This window comes from Mauremys mutica, unplaced genomic scaffold (genome assembly GCF_020497125.1).
Source record: "Mauremys mutica isolate MM-2020 ecotype Southern unplaced genomic scaffold, ASM2049712v1 000000F_np12_subseq_67271636:67468913_obj, whole genome shotgun sequence".
Classification (NCBI taxonomy): Eukaryota; Metazoa; Chordata; order Testudines; family Geoemydidae; genus Mauremys; species Mauremys mutica.
This window is the reverse complement of record NW_025422792.1, coordinates 134,410-158,476: the sequence shown is the minus strand read 5'-3', so window position 1 is coordinate 158,476 and position 24,067 is coordinate 134,410. Positions and strand designations below refer to the sequence as shown.

The 24,067-nt window shown below is 43.1% G+C and overlaps 1 protein-coding gene across 1 annotated transcript; it reads left to right on the top strand.

The window, feature by feature from the left end:
* Positions 1 to 25: 25 nt before the first annotated feature.
* On the top strand, positions 26 to 22,724 carry LOC123356887 (protein ARV1-like). Its single transcript, XM_045000140.1, has 5 exons — positions 26 to 214; positions 14,856 to 14,975; positions 18,790 to 18,943; positions 20,794 to 21,018; positions 21,636 to 22,724. The coding sequence occupies exons 1-5, from the start codon at positions 116 to 118 to the stop codon at positions 21,740 to 21,742; spliced, it is 705 nt and encodes a 234-aa protein (XP_044856075.1). The 5' UTR covers positions 26 to 115; the 3' UTR covers positions 21,743 to 22,724.
* Positions 22,725 to 24,067: the final 1,343 nt, after the last annotated feature.

Sequence of the window (24,067 nt, the reverse complement as noted above, 5' to 3'; positions counted from 1 at the left end):
CAACTCCCATGATGCACTGCGCGGCGTTTCCTCTCCTCATCGCCCTGAACCGGGAAGCGAGGCAATTTGAAGCGGCCGGGAGGGGGGTTCCCCTGGTAACGGCCGCTCGCCAGGGATGGGGGAGCCCGGCGGCTACAGGTGCGTCGAGTGCAACCGGGAAGCTCCTGAGCTGTACAGGGACTATCAGCGCGGGGTGCTGCGCATCGCCATCTGCGTGAGTGGGCCGGGCCGGGCCGGGGGCGGTCAGTGGGGTGGGGGCTCCGGGGTGAGGGTGTCTGTGAAGCGGGTGGGGTCACCCGGGCTCAGGCCCTGTCGGTCCCGGTTCGGGGCTAGGCGCCCTGAGCTCTCCCCTGGGCGGGTGTTTTAGTCCCACCGGCCCCTTTGCTCGCTGCACTGTACGAGCAAACACGCACACTTACGCCGCGTCCGCAGCCCGAGCAACCTCCACGCCGTCCCGGGGGCAGCCCCTGTGCGAGCGGCGCTGTGGCAGGGATTACCCCGGATGTCTAACCCGAGACCGGGAATCAAAAACCTGGGTTCCGTCCCGTTCCCTCCTCTCCCCCCACACCCCCGCAACGGCTCAATCCTACAGGTTGCTCCAGGACGTTGTGCGGTGTGATTATTATGGGGGGGGAGGAATAGCTCAGTGGTTTGAGCATTAGCCTGCTAAACCCAGGCTTGTGAGCTCAATCCTTGAGGGGGGCCACTTAGGGATCGGGCCAAATCAGTACTTGGTCCTGCTAGTGAAGGCAGGGGGCTGGACTCAATGACCTTTCAGGGTCCCTTCCAGTTCTATGAGATACATATATTTATTCTTGTCCCGCATCTCTTTAATCTCTCATTCCCGCAAACCCACCCAGGGATTTCCCTCCCTCCTCCCCCTGAATTTCCCCAACACCGCCCCCCCCCCCAGTTTTGTGAACTAGTTACATACAGTGTTGCCAATTTAGTGATTGCTTGGAAATTTGAATTGAAATTGAAACATTCATATACCCCTTTAAAGCATATAAAGTGTATGATAAAATACATGGATCTGAAAAAGTATAATAGATTTGAAAAGTATGAACATAGACTAGCTTCCTTATACAGCTGTTGTTTTTTATGACAATGTCAGTGCATGCATTTCGGTGATGTTGGCCAACCTAATAATTTCAAATTATGATTTGTAAGCAAAGTCTAAATGAGCTCTCCCTGACAGCTAGTGAACTGGGGGGAAAGGCTTCAGGACCAGACTGTATTTACATTCACATCTAATCTACCTAGGTATCCAGCAAACAGAGCTGTGTTGCCCAAGTGATAGATTTTGGCTGGGGTTGGGTTACAAATCACTTGAATGTAGGGGGTGGGGGGAAGAGGAGGTAATGAAATATTGTTGTTGTTATTGTATGAGTAAAGGGTAGTAGAACTGTACTTAGCCTGTGCTGATTGAGGGCATCGAGAGATGGTGGGGACAGGTATTTTGCTTGGTCTGCTTGAGTCACAAGTACTATTTGACTTGCCCCTCTCCACTGTTTAAAGACAGAGCTGATTAGGCGCCATAGATAGTCTTTTGTTTTGTTAAGTGACCACTATAGCTGAAATCCCTGATAATCAGATCTAAGTGCTTAGACCTACTGTGGGACAGTGTTTCTGTGGAAGAGACAGCCCAGTCTGCACTAGCAGTGAGGTTCCCCCACTGAGAGCTCAGCTGAAATCACTGAGAGCTGGTGGAACCTCAAGAGACCAACTCCCAGAGGCCACAGTGGCAGGTGGCAACAGAAGGTGACTGCGCAGGGCCATTGACAACAGAGCAATGGAGTGAACGGTGGCACAACAAACAGCAGTGGGCAGAGCGAACAGTGAGCAGCTGGGGAAATGAGCAAGGTGCCTTCTTGCCCCCCACCTGGGAGGTGAACTCATGTGAAAACACCTCTGAACTCTGAGTCTCTGCTGACCAAGGACAACACTTCTGAGTGTTAATGAGGCTGTTAAGAATGCTAGAGACACAACACAGTTCATGCAAACAAACATGGCTGTCACATCATACTTTCTATTTAAGTAAAATATACCACGCGCTACAAACTGGAGGCCAATGTTAAGTGCATTGTCACTTGTTCATCCTGAAGTTGAACACTGGTTCCGAACAAGACCAGCAAATGCTAACTATCTTTCTGCAAGAAACTCAACTGACTGGCTAGAAGCATGTGGTGAAACAGTGAAAGACTCAACAGTTGAAAAAGTGAAGAACTTTCGCACCACATTCAAAAAATTTTGCATATATGTCTGATTAATGCACTGATGCAAATGGGCATCAAGTATTAAGTCATTGTGTACGTTATCTTGATGTCGGAGATAGGCCAGTAGATGCATTTCTAGATGTTCAAGTTATAGAAGATACATCAGCTGCATCTGTGACAACCCACATCTTAGAAGAGTTAAATGCTTGTCAATTGGACCATAAACTACATTTGTATCAATCAGAGAGTTATCCATTGAAAAAGTACTGAAAGAAGCAAAGACTTCAGTCCAGAAGTTGACTAATGAAGGCATTTATATTGAATCCTTAAGTGAAGAGGTCAAGAAGTGTTTAAGACAACTGAAAAAGTACACAGACTTAATTCTTAAAAATCTACAACAGTGACTTCTAGATTCTATTCAACTTTTACATAGCTTTTACAGATCCATGTCCTATAAAACATCGACAGTTGAGTGGAGTGAGGCACAACCAGAATGGGGCTGCCACGTGCTCAGGACAGAATAAAGAATTTGAACACAGAGTGGAATATCGTACGACGAATGAATGAAGATTTGACTTCAATTTTTTTATCATCACTAGTGGCTCGACCCAATCTTTATGCTGTTTCCTGGGATGAAAGAAGTAGGAATTCATCTCTTGCTACTCCCAGTCACAACAGCTACAGTTGAGCTTTCTTTTTCATCATTGAATACAATTTTGTGTTCTGAAAGAAGTCGCCTTCTGCCTGATCATGTGAATGAACTAATGAGCATATCAATTGAAGGAATGGAAGTACCGGACACATGAGAAGCCACCAAAGATGAATGCATTGCATTCAAGAAGTTCATTAACAGAGTTGTGCAAAATTATAACAAGAAACCAAGAAGGATGTAGATATAGTGCTTCATAGAAGGCTTGAGTAGCCAACTTTAATTTGTGTGATGATTAAAAAAACCTGAGTTAAATCTAATAAAATAGTCATGAAACATTTTTTCAGTTTTTAATATGGTGCCATACAGCCCACCTTCACCCTCACGGTCTCACTCCTCATCGGCCCTGACACCCCCCTTGTTAACTAGAACACCACACACACCCCAATTTCAGTCTAAATTTTGTTCTGTTTTCTGTCTACTTCCTCATCCTCCTGCAGACCTCCCCCCCTTCCCCCCTCCCCCCCCCCACACTAGTCAGGCCGTATGTTTGGAATGGATCTTTCCTCTTCCCCTCAATTTGGTGGTCAGTCAGTCTGAGGGCTTGGCTACACTGGAGAGTTGCAGCGCTGGTGGTGGCTTTACAGCGCTGCAACTCACTCACCGTCCACACTTGCAAGGCACATACAGCGCTGTATCTCCCTGGCTACAGCGCTGCATGTACGACTGCAGCGCTGGAGTGCCAGTGTAAACAGTGATTAATCTTACTACGCTGTAACTGACCTCCAGAATTTTCCCATAATGCTTTTAACTAAAGAACTCTCTTTGTTTTGTTATGATGCCTCTCTTTGTTTTGTTGTGAACTCGGGGCTCCCAGAGCTGCTTATCTAATAAACAAACACAGCTACTGTTTGCTGTGAATGAGGCAGGCAGGGGGATGAATGTCCACAGCCTAGTGTTTGCTTGAGGAGAGAAACAGCATGGTGGAGGGGAGGGGGGGAGGAAGGGAGTCTGTGGGAGCAGCTGCTTATCTGGTCTGCAGGCTATTTGCATTTAAGAGTGAATGAGGGGTCAGGGAAGTGGTCGGAATTTGCAAGGCAGGGAGCTGACAGTGTCGGCTCCAAAAATCCACTCTCTCTCTCTCTCTCTCTTCCCCACGCTCCCTGTCACACTCCACCCCACCCCCCTCTTTTGAAAAGCATGTTGCAGCCACTTGAACGCTGGGATAGCTGCCCATAATGCACCACTCCCAACACCACTGCAAATGCGGCCACACTGCAGCGCTGGTAGCGGTCAGTGTGGCCACACTCCAGCGCTTTCCCTACACAGCTGTACGAAGACAGCTGTAACTTCCAGCGCTGCACACCTGCAAGTGTAGCCAAGCCCTGAGTAACAGGTATTTTCGAGGAGCAGGTTCTAGTAGATTGTATCCTAATTGCTGGCTTGCTGTGCCTAGCTCAGGGTAGTCTTATGCCACCAGACCTCACAGTCTCTTACTAAAGTCAGTACTATTTTGCAAAATGGGCCCATCCCTCACTTCTGGGTTTTATGTGTTTCAAAACCCAGACCTGAAGATTACTCTGTAGTGCCTTGAATGAGATTGGGAGGCAGCCTGCCTCAACACCAGGGTTAGAATGGTGGTCACTTTTATGTGCATCTGAGAACTGTTATAATTACTCCTTCATATCCCAGTCTTTAATGCCTGCATTAGAGGCTGTACATACTAAGCAGTACCTATTTGAGGAGCATTTCCTTTTTTATTATTATGGATATTTAACCTTTTTTCTTGACAATTTGCCTCCAAAACACTTCACTTTGTCCAGTGCATTTAATTGGCATTAAAAGGCTTACTTCTGTTTTCCTCTCCCAAATGTTCTCACTGATTTCATAGTTAAGGTTGAAATATCATTTCTGTTTTAAGGATTGTTTTAGACCTTTCCTTATTTATAGCTTTCAATTTTTGGTAGTACTTACCTGTGTTCTTGTTGCCAATGGCTTGTTTATGAGTATTTCTAGTAGTGGGTGAAAAATACACTAAAATACAATTCTGTATGACAGACTTTGATTTTGATTTTTGGTATTGAAATGGAAGAACCTGGAGGTGTGCCTCAATTACCCGTTGGTTTCTATTCATGTTCATTTTATTTCCCAGTACAACCCCTGAACTTGTTTATTCCTTGCAAATCAGAAAAATTTGCTTGTAGCACAGTTCGTAGAAAAATGTTTATGCTAAAAAAAATTACCCTTATATCATTTGGAATTTCATTGTTATTCTCCAGTATATACCTCATATATTTTTGCATTATATTTGGGCCCTTAGCAGCTTGAGAAGAAATAATGCAATATCTCGCCACCTGCCAAGCCCTAAATTTGTAACTAAACTCCAAATGATGGGCACACAACACAAAATAGTTGAGCAGGGAATTTGGACAAAATGTACAATAACTGTAAGTGTTCTGTCACTTCAGTTTTATGCTTGAACATTTCTGATGTTAATAGCAAACAGCATATACAGTAAACACCTGGTTTGTGAAGGTCTTAGATTATTTTTTGTTTTTTAAAAAGTAGTGGTTAACATAAGTTGAAATAGAACAGAGAGTGAGTGTCTTCCTTGACCCAGAAGAGGCTGAACACTGGGCAGAGATAAATTATTTATTATGATGGAGAAAGTTGACATTCTCATCCTCTTCTTCTCCCAATAGAACAATCAATTAATGATCAAACAGCTGCAAGCATGCTCAAAATCTCTGCAGACTCATTAGAAAATGTGCACAGTCCAGTAGATCTTAAAGACAAGGCATTATAATGGAGATTTCTGCAGGTCTTAAAAATGCACATTGCAATGTGCGATTGACTTCCCCTCCCCCCCTTGGTTTTAGTGTAACGTAGTATGTTAGTAATGGATCTATGCTACAAACTATGTAAATCATTGATAAGATACATAATAAAAGATCTTTGCAATGGTGTATCATGCTAGTGCAGGGGTCGGCAACCTACGGTACACGTGCCAAACACGGCACGCAAGCTGATTTTGAGTGGCATGCTGCCGCGGTCCCGGCCCTCAGCCCCCCTGCCCACCGCTCTCCCTTGCGGGGGCAGGAGGCAGAAACTTGGTCCTGCGGCAGCCAAGCTTTTTCCTCTCCCCCGCTTCTTCCCCCAGCGTGGTGCTTTCCTGCCCCTCCCCCTCTCCTTCCCTGCGCCAATCAGCTGATGGCCCTAGCGAGGGGGAGGAGGAAGAGCGGCAGCGTGCATGCAGCTATGTAGAGGACCAGAGAAGAGGTAGGGACAGGGCCTTGGGGAAGGGGCTGGAACAGGGCATATCCCTTCCAGCCCCCTGCCATGAGCCACTTAGGCTGGTCAAGGGACATCGGCAATACCAGGAGGGATAAGCTGGAGTGCCGATGAGAAGCGCAGTCGGGAAAGTAACTGATATACAATTTATCAGGAAAGTATCATCTAAATGGATAACCTACCCTAAATTCTCAATTACTGAGGGACAATCCTCACTCCTTGCTATATTTGCTTTCCACAACTAACTGTATAACTTTTCATGTGATATACCTGAATACTTGGATGCTAATATCTAAACTGTATTGTTAAATTTATTCACCTAAATTTGGGTTGTTGCTAATTATGCTCTATATGTATCTTATGACTTTAAAAACAAACTTTTTGTATTTGTGGATAATCTAAGCACTATACTCAGATGAACAGATACTCTTTTCTTAACGTGTGTATTATATAACATTTTAACATGAGGTTTAATAAAAATATGAAATCTGTTAAATGGAAATCAAGAGGAAACAAGGTGGGTGAGGTAATCTCTTTTCTTGGACCAATTTCTGTAGTGAAAGAGAAGATTTTGAGCTTACACCAAGCTCGAAAGCATGTCTCTTCCACCAACAGACGCTGGTCCAATAAAAAATATTACCTCACCCACCTTGTCTCTCTAATATCTTGGGACCAGCACAACTACAACACTGCAAACATGGAAATCAAAGTCGCTTCAAATACTATGCAGTAAAACAAGTGCAATGTTTACGCCTGAAGCCATAGCACATCAGACTTATCACATCTCATAAACTGAAGTGGATCAGTAATGGTGACTATTTGGATGAGGTAACTTCCAGGGAAAACTCAGGAGCCTTGTTGGTGTCCAGTAAGTGACACACTTTCCTCTGGTTCAGTATTTAACAAACTGGTATTAAGGGGTTCTGTGATTCGGGGGGAGGCATGTTCCAGATTGAGATGCAAAACAGAAGTCTGGGCCACTTGTGGTTTATTAAAAAATCAAAGTTGCTTTTTGCAAGAGTTGAGGGTGTTAATGCTGGTGTCAAGTCCAATTTACAGTTTGTCTGCTTAAAATTCCCCATGTGATTTTAGTTGTATATGATATTCTTCACTTATCCCTAACTATCCTGCTTTTGCCACTGGCTACCACTGGGGATTCACCACACCTTAATGTCCAGATTATTGTTCCCAGCTGCTGCTACAGGTTGCCATAAGGTACTGCCTCTGCCGCCTCCCCCAGCCCACACATGAAAGAACAAACAGGCTGTAAGGGACTTCTTGGCTTCCTTCTTTCTAGTCCTTATGACCTCCATTTTATAAGGACACAAGGTTCTTCAGTGTGTATCAATCCAAATTCAACCTGATGGCACCACCAAAGGTAAATGTGGCTATCTTCCCTGATGGTCAAGGTATCCAGTGTTTATTCTGTGGGGGAGATATTTTTTACCTGAAAAAGTGGTTTCCTTGCTATACTGGTCTTTTAGAGACAGCCAAGTCCAGGCAGACATCTCTTCTTTTCTCTCCCCTGGGTATGAAAACTGTCTGCAACAGATCAGTAACAACAAAATTAAAGTATGAAATATCTTTTGACTCCCTCCACCTGCTTTCACAACCAATGCTAATATGGGTGGTCAATATTGCAAGTATAGTCCCTTTCAACCTAAAAGTTAAATAGACCAATGTGATCTCCTGGAGGGGAGTGGCGGGGAGAGGTAGAGAAACGCTAGTCTGTTTTAAGCAAATATATGGGGCCTTCACCACTGAGGTCCAGTGCCCAGGCATATCAGTTCCCACTGTTCTCTTAGGGAGATGGTCAGAAACTCTGTGGAAAGTTGAGGCTATGTACAAAGTCATTGGAAAATCTTGGCTCCTGCCAACACTATAGAATGGAATGCAGGTCATGTGGCAAGTTGAAGCAGTCCCTGAAGTACAAGAGAGAATACCACTTTGCAAATGGTAGCTGGAACAAGTCTAGGGTGCTGATGTGAGGTGAGTTGCTTTAGAGCAATCTTCATGACTCTCAACCAGCCCTGTCTGGGCTTTGACCCCGTAAGTAGTGCCAGATTTTCTTTCATATTGGGGGCCAGGGGGAAGGAGTGCCTATACCTTGACTCAAAATGAGGGCACTAGATATTCTCAGAAGGAGGTACACTGTCGAGCTGTGCAAGAATCACAAGAACAGTTTTGCCCTATTAGTCGTGTCCATGCAGCTCCAACACCCAGGAAAATGTCAGTACATTAATGAAACCTACATCATCAACTTCAGATCAGAATAATATAACCTGCATCCCCTCAAGAGCTGTTCCTCATACTATTTCTAGCCTCAGGTTATCAGGAATAAATAGCCCAAGGCTCCATAAGAAGCTTCATTAAGGAATTTCTTTAGATATTTATCTTCACGTTCCCATTTTATCATTCGATGGACAATTCTCCACTTTGCATATGAATGGTATTTTTTTCTTCAACTCCGATCATTACTGTGTGATGAGTGGTTCCAGGGTCTCTTTCAAGATCATGGTAGTATTAATATTGGTTAAGGAAGAAGCAAATTCATTCCTATCTCTTCCTGGAAAATTCTGATCAGGGTTCTGTACAGAGAAAAAGCTGAAACAAACACAGATCGGGATACGGTTTTTGGACTATCTTGGATTCCTGATAAACACAGACACATGGTGCCACAGAAATCATTCATAGACCTGAACTGAGGATGAATCTTATTAGGTGCAATGTCTTATCTCAGAAGACTGTTAACAGAAGGTGAAAATGGCTATAATGGAAAATGAGTGGAGTCACAGAACTAAAACTCCAGTTCTTAGTGAAGCTTATTGGAAATGCAGGCCCTGTACACACACCTGCTTCGAGAACCAGTGTTCACATGACCCCTATGCAATAACTCCACATCTCACCCTATCACATCTATTAGCCTAGGTCAAGATCCCATTGTCTGTTCTCTACTCCCTCAAATAGTAAATGTAAATAAGATTTTTTTCAAAGATATTCACCCATTAGCAATCCCTGCAGAGCAATCTATATATCAAATGCTAGCTGGGGATAATGGAGAGGGCTCAATTCAAGCCAGAGAATGGGTACCAGAAAGAAAGGGCACAGCATCCACCAGCTGAAACACAAGTAACTCATTGAGGGCAATCTTCCTTCCAGAGGATAAGTCTTGTTCTTGTCATGATGTTCAACATGTTTTATGAAAACCACATCAATAAATTAGGAAGAACAGGATCAGCCTGACCTGAGAGAGAAAAACAACTTCTGTCCTGGTCAGAGTACAGAAATTCCTGACTCTATGCTCCACTTCCCATCAAAGTGGAGGTGAATGCCAAGGCTTACCTATCTTCTGCATATCTTAAGGTTTCATGATCCTGCCCATTACTGTAGTGTCTGAGCACCTGCCACATAAAATCAACAGCAGTGGCAAAGTCCCTAGTGGACTTCAGGGTCAAAATTCTGCTTGGGATAGGTTTTTGGGTGGAAAGTTTGGAAGCAGTTTGGACTAGAAAGGGATGCTTGTGATCACTTTCACCTATGGTGGAAAGACTTTCTCAAAGAGGAAGATTTTTTTCAGTGTTTCCTAGAGATGGTCAGACTCTGGATTTGGCCTGATCTCTTACATGGCCGAAGTTGAAACCTGCACCCAGAAGCATCCTTATTCATTGTAAATCAGTTTGATGGATTGGTGATGCAAAAAGTTCAATCAAGTGCCCAGTGGCATCTCTGTGCGTCAGGACCCAGGATACAAGGTGATAAATGTCTCTCGCAGTGTGGGGCAAGGTCTCTGCTAGATGCCTTTCTACCTTTTTCACTGATCCCTAGGATCATGCAAAAGATAGCATGGAAAAAGCAGCAGTGATTCTGTGTATGCCAGAAGTCTATATCTCTGTTGCCTGATTAACCTAGAGCTGGACCAGCCAGTGTGTCTACCTCACAGAGGAGGTCAGCTGTTGCCATAACTTATCCTCCATCCCACACCAAATAGGTTTAAAATGGATACTTGGATGAGGTAAATATCACATTTACAGACCCTGGAAAGTAGTCAACAAATAGAACTTGTTCTACAGGCCAAAGCAAAGTCAATGGTTTAACTACCGCATTAAGCAAATGCAACATAGCTTTGAATTCCTCAAGGAAGGGTTTAATGTGGGTGTATGAGACTGTCTAAGCTTAAGATCAAGTGTCTGTGTTATAAGGTATCAGCATGTTCAAGAAGAGGAAGTTTTATCAAACCCTGACATGCTTCCTTAAGGCGCAACTACCCTGTTTCCAGTCCCAAAAGGCTATATAGCACAACCTTGGAATTTCATTCTGGTCCTTAAAAGAATTGACTATGGCAGGTGTCATTATACTTTCTTTCATTAAAGCAGGCTTTCTAAGAATTATTATCTCTAATCAAATGAGCTTTTGAAGTTGGGAACCTTCTTGGGTAAGACCCACTATTGTATTGTTGTTCAGATAGGTAGTCCTCACAACTGTCATAACATTTAGTCACAAAGTAAATTCAAGAAATAGTCTTCCTTCTGTCAAGCATCATAGTTCATACTGTAAGAGCACAGTCTGAGGACAAAGAAGTCATGTCTCCACTAATGAGATCTACTAGATGGCCATGTGGACATCCATACGTAAATTCACCAAATTCTAAATATTGGTTATCAATTGCCATTTTTCAGTAGAAGTCTCCTCCATGCCTCAGTGCCCCAGGGAAGATAGAGGATATATGATTTCTTTTATCTTGGGTATCCATAGTTAATGGGTGATCCTGCTTCCCATACTAGAGACACGCTGCAAAGAAAGTAAAGGGAAGTTATCAAGGTTTGACAATGCCCAAAAACTGAGAGAAAATTTCAGTTTTTGTAAACATATCTCATTGATAGAAGGAAGGAAAGAGAAGGCAGGGAAACACCTAGCATTTAAAAGGAGGGCTTCAGTGGGGTAAAAATCATAATCCTAGGTGACACCTCATTAGCAATTCAAGGCACTTTTATGTCATTCAACCAGTCTCTCCCTCACACTTTACAATAAAACAGCTGGATTAATTGAGCAATAAACACACAATCTGCAGTTAAATTTTAATTGAAAAGCCCCCCCCCCTTTTTTTTGTTGTTAGCAGCAAGGAGGAGAGAGAAAGCAGGGATGAGGGCTAAGTATTCATGTGGTGGAGCTGGGGCAAAGAAGCTGCCAGGAGTCCAAAAGCAACACTGAAAATAAAATATGTTGTGTTGTTCTTATATACATAATTCAGCAGAATTATGTGGTAGTAGAAGTGTTTCCCTTCTGTTAGTCTGAGGGAGTTCATGAAAATCGGGCCACTGGCGGGATAAAGGCAGAGGATTTGACTTCAATACAATCTAAGACTTAAATGGTCTAATTTAATAATAAATAATTATCTTTTTCTCAATGCATCTTATCTCTGCAAGATGGCTGAGGAAGGATTATCAATTTGCATACATCAGCAATTATTGCAGACTATTTAATTTGTCAAAACGCCCAGCCATGGTTTTGTGATGTGACAAGCTTTTGTTCCTACTAATCCTCTTTCTGTTGTGTTCTATGTATAGCATGTGTTGGTGGTGACAGACTAGAACTCCTCATCATGATGCTACATTGGCTGTTTCATATCTTTTGTGTGTATATGGTTTCCAGATGCTGCAAAGTAGAAAACCCACAGTTGTCATCAAAATTGCTATTTATATGTGCGTGTTCACAGCAGCCTCCTCACAGGAATCCCTGTTGGGATTTCTTTGTTCCTAGTCTGGGTAGAGTGGAATGGTCTGGTATTTCTAAACTGCATGCAAATCATTCACTAACAGCAGGGGTAAACAACCTATGGCACGCGTGCCAAAGGCGGCATGTGAGCTGATTTTCAGTGGCACTCACACTGCCCAGGTCCTGGCCACCGGTCCAGGGGGCTCTGCATTTTAATATAATTTTAAATGAAGCTTCTTAAACATTTTAAAAACCTTATTTACTTTACATACAACAATAGTGTAGTCATATATTATAGAAAGAGACCTTCTAAAAATGTTAAAATGTATTACTGGCACACGAAACCTTAAATTAGAGTGAATAAATGAAGACTCGGCACACCACTTCTGAAAGGTTGCCGACCCCTGACTAACAGCATGCTACCTGTATCCTTGACACAGGCATTTGCTTAGTTGATCTTCTTCAGTGTAGTCTTTCTGCATGTCCCCTTACTTTGATTCTGTCATCCTTTTCTTCTTTGTTGGCTCCAAATAGGGAAATCTCTCCTAGAGTTCCACTTATGCATCCATGCTTTAAAGTTTTGTGCTTTTAATGCGAACATGGGGGCACCTTGCATCTCTCTCCATCAAGCACCTACAAGCAATTCTCTTGTGCTCAAAGGTGAGTTCATTTTGCTTCTGACTGTCCAGAGTTTCTGTCACAACTCCAAACGGTTCTTTACAAGTTTCTTGTGCTACACCAGCCTGAAGCCTGTGTAAATTACTGCCTTTTCAGAATGTTCTTTCAGGATTCTTCTTTAGAAAAAAAAAATGATGTGAGATATTGCCTTTAATTAGAGCTGTAATCTGTTCCATGGTAGATTTCACACACTATTAAATGGTCATTACATTCGTCAATTAATTGTATCCTTTCTTCCATCTCTCTGACTTTAATTTCAAGCCTATCAAACTGCTGGTTAATTGAGTCAATTTTTGAATCCATTACCTCTAACTCTGTCCTACTACATAATCCCATATAACATTTTCTTCTCTGATCCAAAATGTGGTTCCCTTAGAACCTGGCCAAAATATACTGGCTTGGGGGGGCACCATACCTCTAGCACAGAGATGGGCAAACTGACCCACAGGCCACATCTGGCCCATGGGACCCTCCTGCCTGGCCCCTGAGCTCCTGGCCCAGGAGGCTAGCCCCGAGCCCCTCCCCTGCTGGTCCCCCTTCCGTGCAGCCTCAACACACCTTACTGTCAGCTCAGTGCTCTCAGCAGCTGGGCAGCACAGCGGCAGAGCTGTGGCCTGACCTGGTGCTCTGTGCTGTGTGGTGGCATGACTGGCTCCAGCCGGGTGGCATGACTGTAGCACCGCCAGCCACCGGTGCTCCAGCCAGTGCGGTAAGGGGGCAGGGAGAAGGTGGGGTTGGATAGAGGGCTGGGGAGTTCAGGGTGGTGGTCGAGGGTGGGGTGTGGATAGGGGTCGGGGCAGCCAGAGGGCAGGGAACAGGGGGGTTGAATGGGTGCAGGGGTCCTGGGGGGCAGTCAGGAAGGAGGGGGGGTTGGATGGGGCAACGAGGGGTGGGCAGTGGTTCTGAGGGCAGGCAGGGAGAAGGGGTGAGTGGATGGGGCAGGGGTCCCAGGGGGGCAGTAAGGAATGAGAGGACGGGTTGGATGGGGAGGCAGGAGGCAGTCGGGGTGGGAGTTCTTGGGGTGGTCAGGGGACAGAGAGCGGGGGTGGGGATAGGGGGTGGGGACCTGGCCACGCCACGCCACGCCTGCCTGTTTGGGGAGGCACAGCCTTCCCTAACCAGCCCTCCATACAGCTTCCAAAACCCGATGCAGCCCTCAGGCTAAGAAGTTTGCCCGCCCCTGCTCTAGCACAAAGCCTTGTGACTCAATGCACCTGATGATGGCTTCACTACTGATGGGGTCAAGTTTCTGGTAAATTTCATTAACTGTTTTTGGATGCTTAAACTCTCCAACAATAACAGGATTAAAAATGGAGGTTCCCGGCCAATGGGAGCTGCGGAGCGAACGCTCAGCGCGGGGTAAGGGCGGAGGCAGTGCGCAGAGCTATCTGCCACGCCTCTGCCTAGGGGCTGCAGGGACTGGTTGCTGCTTGCAGGGAGCCGCCTGAGGTGAGCGCCTCTGGGATCTGGCACCCCCCTCCCCCTCCCATGCCCCAACTCCCTGCCCTGCACCCACACACCCCGCACCCAAACTCCTCCCAGACCCATGCCCCGCACTCCAGCCCCACATCCCTCCTCCCCCTACACACTCTGAACCCCTCGTGGCCATTCCTCCGCCTAGGAGAAGCACGGACATGTTGCCGCTTCCAGGGAGCCTACCGGTCCCACACCAACCGGACTATAAACCAGGCTTTCTATGAAGATTAGAAATGCTGGTTTATAGAGCATTCCGGTTGGTACAGGGCCAGATAACACAGTCTTTACTGTATTGTGAAAGGGCTTCACAGCAAGGAAAAGGGTTCTTTTCCCCCAACATAGTTCAGAGTAGAAAGCTAAGAGACAATCTTTCTTTACGTAACAGAAATTATTGCAATATAAGGTTAGTTGTTTTTTTTTAAAATGAAAATATAAATCAGTGATGCTGGTGCATTCCTTAGATGTTTGAAGGCACTCCGTTGTCTGACTGAGATGTCCCAAAATACCATGTAGCACACCCAGGTGTAATTTATTGTTATGTATAAATCAGAACTTTATTTTAGAACATATAAAAATAGCTGATATCTTTTATTTTGTTTAGGTGGGGAAACCAACTGAAAGCTTGAATGCCAGGATAAAAAAATGAAGCTAACTTTTTTGCCTGAATTAAAATCCATTGCAAACAGGGGCTTCATCACAGAAATCCTGACATAATTTTAAGAAATACTTTGATGTCACTATAGTGTTGCTGTAAACAAATAAGAACAGCAGGTTTTAAAATAAACTCATGCTTGTTTGCTTGTTCTTACTTCTTGTTACTTTGTTAATTTCAGAAATCCTGCCAGAAACCTGTGGACAAATACATTGAGTATGATCCTGTTATCATCTTGATTAATGCCATCTTATGCAAAACACAGGCTTACAGGCATATTCTTTTCAATACACAGATAAATGTAAGTTGTTGGGTTTTTTTCTCCCTTTGGCTTTGTACATAATGTATGAGACTCTGATGACAAGTAAATAAGAATCACAGTGAAAACAAGATTTAATAGCTGCCTTAAGAGTTTATTTTCTTTCTCCTGCCCCTCCACAAGTCCTAAAAATTTTAACTACTATTTTGTTCTCTGCCCAAATTAAGGGTCTAATGCTATAAACAAAGCATGTGGAATACCAAACTCCATAGCTGCTGCTAGGAGAGCTACCATCCAGGTAGAGTTAGCAAACACAGCTGTCAGATTAAAGATATTGCTTACAAGAGTTAAACTTATTTTTGTCAGAAGAGAGAGCACACGTGATTTGGAATACACACAAGGAGCAGAGCTGTTGAACAAGAAGGGGCCATATTTCAGTAGTCTGTTTTCTGAGCAGAGCCATTGGAAGAGGTCTGCTTCTGCTGCAAATTGCTTATTACAGTCACCACTAGAAATGCAGCTCTTTAAATTCAGCAGTAATATAAGGTACAATACTAACATATTACTATACTAGAAAAAACTAGTATTACTCTTTTACAGGCTTCCTCTACTGCAGTAAAACAAGTTACAAAAATTATGGCTGATGATGATGATGGCTTGCATGTTAGGAATCGCTGATGCATAAGTCCCCACGGTGAAATGCCGTAGAATGAGCTAAAGCTGCCATGCAATGACAGGACCCAGAGAGCTGTTGAGAGTATTGTGTGGGTTAAAGCACTTTTGTGTCTGGCAGTTGAAATTCTGAAGTTCCTATGTGTATGTCTACGCAGTGCAACAATGCATACAGCAGGGGTGTGAATTCTAAAGTGCACTAAAGTGTTGCACGCTAACTGGCCAATGTAAACCCTGCTGATGCGCACAAAAAGTTCCTGCTAAAACTCTTAATGCACACCAGTAGGGTTTACATAAGCCAGTTAATGCACAACACTTTGGTGCACTTTAGAATTCATACCCTTCTAGTGTGCATTATCGCACCATGTAGACAAGCCCTTTGTGCTGCAGAGCAGCTGCACAAAAGGAAGTTAGTCACTCAGGGTCATCATTCTAGGTCATGTGATCTTGGTGAGCAATTGTGGACTAGTGATTTCCCAGGTGAAAAGTGCAGGAGCTGAAGGGTAAAAAGGAGCATAGAGTTTAAGCAATAAGACTTGAGGGGGCAAAATACCTGCTTCTGGAGACAGGATAGAGATGTCTTACTTGAGGCTTCTGAAAGGGCTTATCTATATTCAGAAATTGCACCAATCTAACTGAAATTGGTTTAGTTAACATAAGAATGGCCCTACTGGGTCAGACCAAAGGTCCATTCAGCCCAGTACCCTGTCTTCTGACAGTGGCCCCCCGTGCCAGGTGTCCCAGAGGGAATGAACCAAACAGGTAATCATCAAGTGAACCATCCCCTGGCGCTCACTCCCAGCTTCTGGCAAACAGAGGCTAGGGACACCATTCCTGCCCATCCTGGCTAATAGCCATTGATGGACCTATCCTCCATGAATTTATCTCGTTCTTTTTTTAATCCTGTTATGGTCTTGGCCTTCACAACATCCTCTGGCATGGAGTTCCACAGGTTGACTGTGCGTTGTATGAAGAAATACTTCCTTTTATTTGTTTTTAAACCTGCTGCCTATTAATTTCATTTGGTGACCCCTAGTTCTTGTGTTATGAGAAGTAGTAAACAACACTTCCTTATCTACTTTTTCTACACCAGTCATGATTTTATAGACCTCTTGTGTGGACTCTTATATGGCTTAAACCTGGCTTGTACCAGTTTTGCTTGCACCTGTAAAATTATATAACCAATTTTAAACTGATAGAATACACACAAACGTTGCACCAGTTTATCACACCTTTAGTTATGCTGGCACAGCTTTGTGTGCAGACCAGACCTAAGAGGGATTTGTCTGTGAATACCTCTGCCCAAGAAAGCAGGACTCACGTATATCTTGTAATTAAACTAACCACACTAAGAAAATATCTGACTCTTAGCTCACTGATTTCGGCTCTGAATGGGAAACAGACTTTCAAGGCCTCAAATTCCGGTACTGCTCAGCAAAGGGTCCATGCAGCATGGAGAGGTAGCAGGGCGTCCAACTAAGCTCTTCTCCCTGCCCCCGGTGGGGCTGCTTTGCCTTTCCTGCTGCTGGAGTTCCAGCGCTGCTGCCTGCTTTACCGATCATCCACCGAGGTGAGTGGGGGCAGGAGGGAGACGTGGAAGCAGAGGCAATGCATGGGATTCCAGCAGGAAAGGCAAATCAGCCCAATGTAGGGGAGAGGAGGAGGAGCTCAGCCAGCCGCCCTGCTGCTTCCTCCCTCCCTGTGTTGCAGCCATAGGGGGTGCTCTCCTTGTTTCTGGGCACCCTGAGAATTTTGGGGGGGGGATGATGTGACCGCCTCCAGAACCTTTCATCTGTTCCCCCTGCCTCCTCCCCGCTAGCCACAGCTACGTGTCGCCTCTGCACGTGGGCTGGGGCTGGGGCTGGAGCCATGCAGAGCTATGCTTTGTGTTCCCAACGGTCCCCAGAGCCCAATGCCCACCACTGTGCCCACCGCCCCACGCCATCCTCTTGCTCCCTGCCCCCAAGCAGTCTCTGGAGCCCACCCCCCAGCCTCAGGTCCCCCTCCCCAGAACCCATCCAGGCCTTGTACCCACCTGCCCTCAGAGCTCGCTGGAGCCCACCCACCCTGGCCTCATGTCTTCCCCACCCCCTGTCCTTTGGTGCCAGTCCCTTGAGCACTTTCCAGCCCCAACTGGCTTCTTTCCCTCCTCAATCCACCTCCAGTTACCCACTTCTGCCACATCCCGGCCTCCCCCTATCTCCCCAGGCTGCTATCTGGAGTCTCCTTGGTCCCTCCTGTGACCCAGAGCCTCCTTCTTGTCCCTCTGTTACCCAGTCCCCAACGGAGCATCGTACCACTAGTAGGATCACAGTCCAATAGCTTCACCTCCTGGCTCAAAAAGTACACATTCACACCCTGCTTGGCTGCCCAGATCCCAGCCCATACCCATTCCTCTCCCTCCCTCCCTCCCACTCCATTTCTGCTACTCAGCTCAACTGGGGGCATGGAGAAACATTTGGGGGGGGCGGGGGTAAGCAGCAATGCCAGGTGGCTCAGGCCAGCCCCGTGCATCCTGTTTTCAGTTTAGGGAAATAAGATCACCTAACTCTGGGGGCAGGGAGCTGGCAGGCAATTGGGGAGCATGGGGGGCTGGGGGGGTTAGGGGAGGGGAGCTGGATGGATGTCTGAATCTTGACTATACTTTGACCAAGAAATTTGTAACTTGACAAAAAATAGACTATCCCTGAACTAGGCTGATAGTCACATCCCTGACTGAGTTTTCCTATTGCTAGTGATGGAAGATCACTTTATTTATAAACCAGGCACATTAAATATGGATACACATTTATTTTGGACACACACCCTGTGCCATTTTTTTTACAGTCACATTTTTCTGGTGATACTTTAAGCTCTGTTTGAGACACTGAATTATGCTTGCATTGAGCCCCTTTTCTTCCCCTCCACATCCAAACACACTCACATACCACAACTTTATGCTTTCTTCTGCCCCAAGCTGCTCATATGACTTGTCAAGCCCAAACTCTCCAATTGGGCTAATATGTTAAAGCAGCTAATTGTTATTAAAAAGTGTGCTAATGTAGTAGAACTGAACAAAGGTCATTTGTTTCTATTCCTGAGCAAAAGTAATAAAGCTACCTCACTTGTGTGCCTAGAGGTGCTAAGAGATTACCTTGAATTAAAAATACTTAATACTGATGCTGTCAACATTCTTTCATATCAGATTCATGGGAAGCTTTGCATATTTTGTTTGCTTTGTGAAGCTTATCTCAGGTGGCTGCAGCTACAGGATTCAAGTCAAAACACAGACCCTGATGACTTAATCAGATATGCCAAAGAATGGGATTTTTATAGAATGTTTGGAATTGCTTCTTTAGGTGAGAACTATGATTATTTCATATAATTATCAAATGATCTTTTATATTAAATCTTAAAGATGAATACATTGAAGAATTTGCTAGTACAGAATGCATGACATATTCCACCCCGGAGGTGGCTGAGTGATTTCTCTGATTTATATATAGACAGTTGAAAACATTTCTGTGGTTCTTCAGGGAAAAATAGCACAACATAAATTACTTCATTTATTCATCTTCTGTTTCCTGCCTTCCTTTAATGCCATTGTACATGGCAATCACCTGATTGCAGTGCAGTCTGGGGTGATCAGCATTAAATATCAAAGTGCCAAACGATGACAGTATTTCAGAATACTAGGTCTGAATAGGCATCCATTTACATGGTGTTGTTTATAAGGGGTAATGGACAGCTATGCCTTATTCTAGGATATTAGCAGCATGCTGCATTTTATATAAGATTTAATTGATTCAGATATCAGTTAACGAACATTTTCTGCCACGTGCTTTGTGTCTTTTTAGGTTGCCCACCATAACATTTTAATGCCAGTTGCCTTTCCACATGTTGAAGCCAGATCCGTCCAAAATGTACTGCTTCTAAATATAACCTGTTTAATGCATCCTTTTAGTAGTTCAAGTTTCTCATTTGTCCTATTCTAAAAATGTTAGGAAACTTTGGGAAATGTTGTATGGATTCTCTATAGCTAGTTTGTTTTACATGCCATTGAGAAAGAAAAGAAAACTAAAACCACTTCTCCTGACTGGCCAAATGTTTTTTTAATTCTTTTACTGTAGAGGCAATTAGCAACTGGAAACATAAATTCCTTACATATTGATTCACTGCAAAGCTTATTTCTAGAGTTGAGGTGATATTGACGATGATGCTTATGAAAATAAACAGTAACCAGGAAAAAACATGTTGACTTCTGAACCTTAAACAAATAATTTTTTTAAAACATTTGCCAGATTGAACAATGACAAACCTGGTAGGTAGGGAAGAGATGTTGTTTCCAAACTTCTAAAAGTGCATTTGAAACAACAGAAGTGGGGGGGGGGGGAAAGAAGTTACATTTTTATAAGTATATTTAAATCCTTGTGGTACTGCTGTCTAATTTAGACATATCTAATAGAGCCACAAACTTCAAAGTTGAGAGAATCCTTAATAACTTCAGTCTAGGGGTGTAGCTATGCTACCAAAAACTAACTGTAATTCATCACCTGTGCACATCCTCAGAAAAAGTGCTACTGTAGATGAGGATTGGTGTTTATATTGCTGTATCTAACGTTGCTCTGAGCAGGTTTTATTAAAGGGTGGTAAAAGTGCCTCTGAGCTCAGTCTTCGCTAGCAGTTCCTCCAATGCTACCATTGCTGGAGCAGCACTGATGGTGACTTAATCCAAAAGCTACTAGTGTAGGGAAGGCCTAGTAGTTCAGTAACACTTTGAGCCTTTGTGTTCTTCCCTGAGCCAAAAGATTCTTTGGTGCTAACCTTTCAGGGAATATATGTAATGATGACATGGGCTAACAGGGTAAAGACTAGCTGAAAAGACAGGCTGTATTTAGGAAGGAAAAGTAGAAATAGAGGAAAGTTTGCACATTCATTTTCCTGTGATGTGTCCAGTCATACAGATAGAAGTGACTGAATCCTTCTGCTGGAGATTGGACTGATTTGGGTTATTGGTAGAATGAGTCATGCTTGGCTAGGTTAATAAAGATATATGGTGGGTGTGGAGGCAATGAGAGGATGTTTTTGTTCATAACTGATTATAAAATTTTCTTTAAATAGTCAGAAGCTCAGTTGTATTTGGCACTTGTCATTTCACTAAGATTAATCAAGAAAGGTTTTGATTTGGTGTGTCCCATTTTCTACCCAGAACAAACTGCATTTTTGGTTGGCATCTTTACTGCCCTTTGGCTAGCAAGACCTGAAAGCCTGAAAACAAAGTCAGACTTCATCTTTCTTCTGAAAGCCCTGCTGTTGTCTAGCTATGGAAAACTTCTACTGATTCCAGCTGTTATTTGGGAACACGACTATACGCCTTTGTGCCTCAAACTCATAAAAGTATTTGTCCTGACATCAAACTCTCAAGCGATTAGAGGTACTTTTCTGCTTCTGTTTATTAGTATAATATCTGTTAAATGTAAGAGATACTGTTGCTGTTACGTAAGTTACCACTACACATTGTTCTACTTACATTTTCAGTGATTTAAAAAAACAATCTGTTTCATATCTGAAGTATTGTTGAAATAGGGGTGGTTTGTTTTTAGCCTAAAATTTTAACACTGGGCCTTTCATCAAAAGTGAATGAAGCAGAAAATGTGTGTGGAAAACTTAAACTTATCTCACAATAATTGTCTCTCTAGGAGCAAATCAGTTACAAATTGAGGCAACTCAATGTGGGTCACTCAAGACATAGAAGGAAAGTAGAATTCATGATTTGTGTAATATTGTAACATATACTTAGTTTGATTGTCATCATTTTTACTGAAGCTGAAAATTGTATGTTAGCTTTTAAGGAGGCATTTTCTTCCCAGGTGTGCATAGAATCTTAAAGCAGATCTTTTCTGTGTGACTGCTTAAATATACATATTGATCTAAAGCCTCACACAAACTTTCCATTGACATCAGAGAGGTTTTGACCAAACTGTTTAAACCTTTCCCACAGTAATACAACTATTGGACTTACTGAGCATTTTGTTCTGTTTTCTTTTGCAGTTACCTTGAATTTAAGCCAAACGCTCACTTTGTTGGCCATCTTGAGTGGATTAATTTTGGAAAATGGTATAGTCTACTTCTTCCAGAGAATGGGATGGAATGTTTGAAAAGGCAGCCCAGTGTCCATTTTCTAAATCTTGGATTATGTTGAAAATCTAAAGAAAAACCAACATGGTACATTCTCAAAGAATTATCCTCCTACAGCAAGCCTCAAATCAGCCTCAAATAGTTTTTGTTCATAAAACTTTCCATGGTAATTGACTGGAAACAGTTATGATTTAAAATGAAAAATTCCAGTAGTCTGGCTACTGTATGTGTTATACCAGAAAATGTCAGTCTAAACTTGCTTACTTTCCCACCAAAAATATGAGTGTGCCACTAGCCTAATAGCTTCCATAGATCCAGCTATAACAGAAAAATGGAGGCTAACAATTTCAGTACTACCACCAATCACTACTTCAGATGTTTTTTCAGAAGGAGCTGGATGAGATATTTTCCTTAGGAGAGAAAAGGAGTAATTGAGAAAATTGAAATAGGAAAACAGAAGCAGTACTTTCTCAAAGAGTCATGAACAGATAAAGAACTAAGAATGGCCAGAATCGATTGCTCCGTAGTACAGTACAATTACAATGGACAGACTAAGCTTCATTCTCAGATATTTGTGAAACAAGCCAAAACAATAAAGGAGTTATTTGTATTTTAATCTACAAAGTGTAATAATTGTGACAGTGTTTTAAAGGACGTGTTTGAAAACCCTAAATGTGTCTTTCTTTTTTTTAAATTGTTTAGAAAGGCTTCTGGTTATTTCATTTAAAATCAGTTTAGGTTTAATTTAAAATTTTCAACTTCAGTATTTAATGGGGTTCAAAGGGACAGCAACAACAAACCAAACTGTGTGGTAAAATTGATTTGAAGTGGTCTAACACGTAATATAGGTGAGATCCTAACTTGTTGTAAATCTGCCATTTTATGCTGAATATCTGGCCTATGCCTTTAAGAAAAGATACTTTACAGTGCTTCAGAAACTACTCCTGGAGGGATTCTGCACCGAAAAATTCTGAAAATTTTGTCAAAATAATACAGTATAATCACAACATTTTCAGTTGTTTTGGTAAGTTATTTAAACTACAATACAGAAAAAAATCACTAACTATTCAGCATTTCCTAAACATATGAAAGTTAAGTTACAAACACTTGGTAATTAATACCCTGCGTTCCAGTTATAATCCTGGATTTTCATTTAAATTACATTACAGAACACCAAACAGCCAAAACAAAAAAAAAGTCATTTTAAATTGCTCAGACTTTCACACATGAAAGTCGTACAGTTTTGCTAATCATTGTCCTGGACCTGGCTAGGTACTTCTGGAATTGCTTGGTTCTGATTGTCTTTACATTTTATTGACTGCTTGGTAAATGTTTTATTTGCCCTCTAAGTCATTTTGTTTCATTTTGTTTTTTAATGGGGAAGTAAAATAAATCCTGAGCTGTAATCTAACCCCATTGTGCCACTTTGGCACAGGAAAAAAGTGAAAAAGCACATAGATTTTCCTAGCTGATTCCCTTACTGTCATTTATATAGCTTTACATCACTCTGGCAAGGTAGGAGCCTTAAAACTTTTACACGTTTTATGCTCCTGGGGGAATTGACTGAGGCAGGCTGCTACATTTCTGGAGTGAGATCACTTAACCATAACAGCAACATTAACAAAATGTGGGTTGGTTTTTTTTTTTCAAAAGCTATTTTCTTTAAAAACAAACAATTTTCAGTAATATGGTACTAATACTTAAGTGTGGTTTTTTGATATATAGACATGGTACTAAGCGTGCAGGCTGCTACATTTGTGCCTCAGGGCCAGAGCCTTCCTCATATGTAATAAAAAGCCCTACCCCCTCCTTGCCCGGCGTGCCCAAGTAGCAAGAGAGAGGGATAGAGTCTCTCTTGCTTATTGGCCAGTCCCGCCTCCTGACATTGATCAATGTCTCCTCTGCAGGCAGGCACGCACACCCAGCCCCTCTCCCTGTGCAGTGATTTGTATCTCTGAGGCTGCTCCAGAGTCCAGGCATGGACAGATGCCTCTTCCCCAGCAACCCAGGTAGCACATGTGTCTCCCCACAGATTTCTTTTGCATTTTTCTTCAGGGGGGCACAGAAATATGCAGACCATATGAATTCTGTCAGGAATAAGAAACCTCAGAGACAACATAGGTTAGTTTAAGGGGCTTCCTGTTTGAAATAGTTTCTCCGCTCTCTTTACTCTTCATAATGAAACCTTTCGTGATGAATAGTCCAATATGTAACTCAGGCTATCTTTTATACGGTAAAGAAACTGTGACACTCTACCTGTCATTCTTCATACCTAGGAATAATCCAGTGGAAGATTGTTATATGAAAGGACCTAGAAAGGTTAAAAACATTGGGCCATAAAATGC

Excerpts from the sequence above, each read along its gene's own strand:
- LOC123356887 (XM_045000140.1), top strand. The coding sequence starts at position 116 with ATGGGGGAGCCCGGCGGCTACAGGTGCGTCGAGTGCAACCGGGAAGCT. Across the intron at positions 14,976-18,789 it reads TTTTCAATACACAGATAAAT|ATTCATGGGAAGCTTTGCAT; the intron begins GTAAGTTGTTGG and ends CTTTCATATCAG. Across the intron at positions 21,019-21,635 it reads AAACTCTCAAGCGATTAGAG|TTACCTTGAATTTAAGCCAA; the intron begins GTACTTTTCTGC and ends TTTCTTTTGCAG.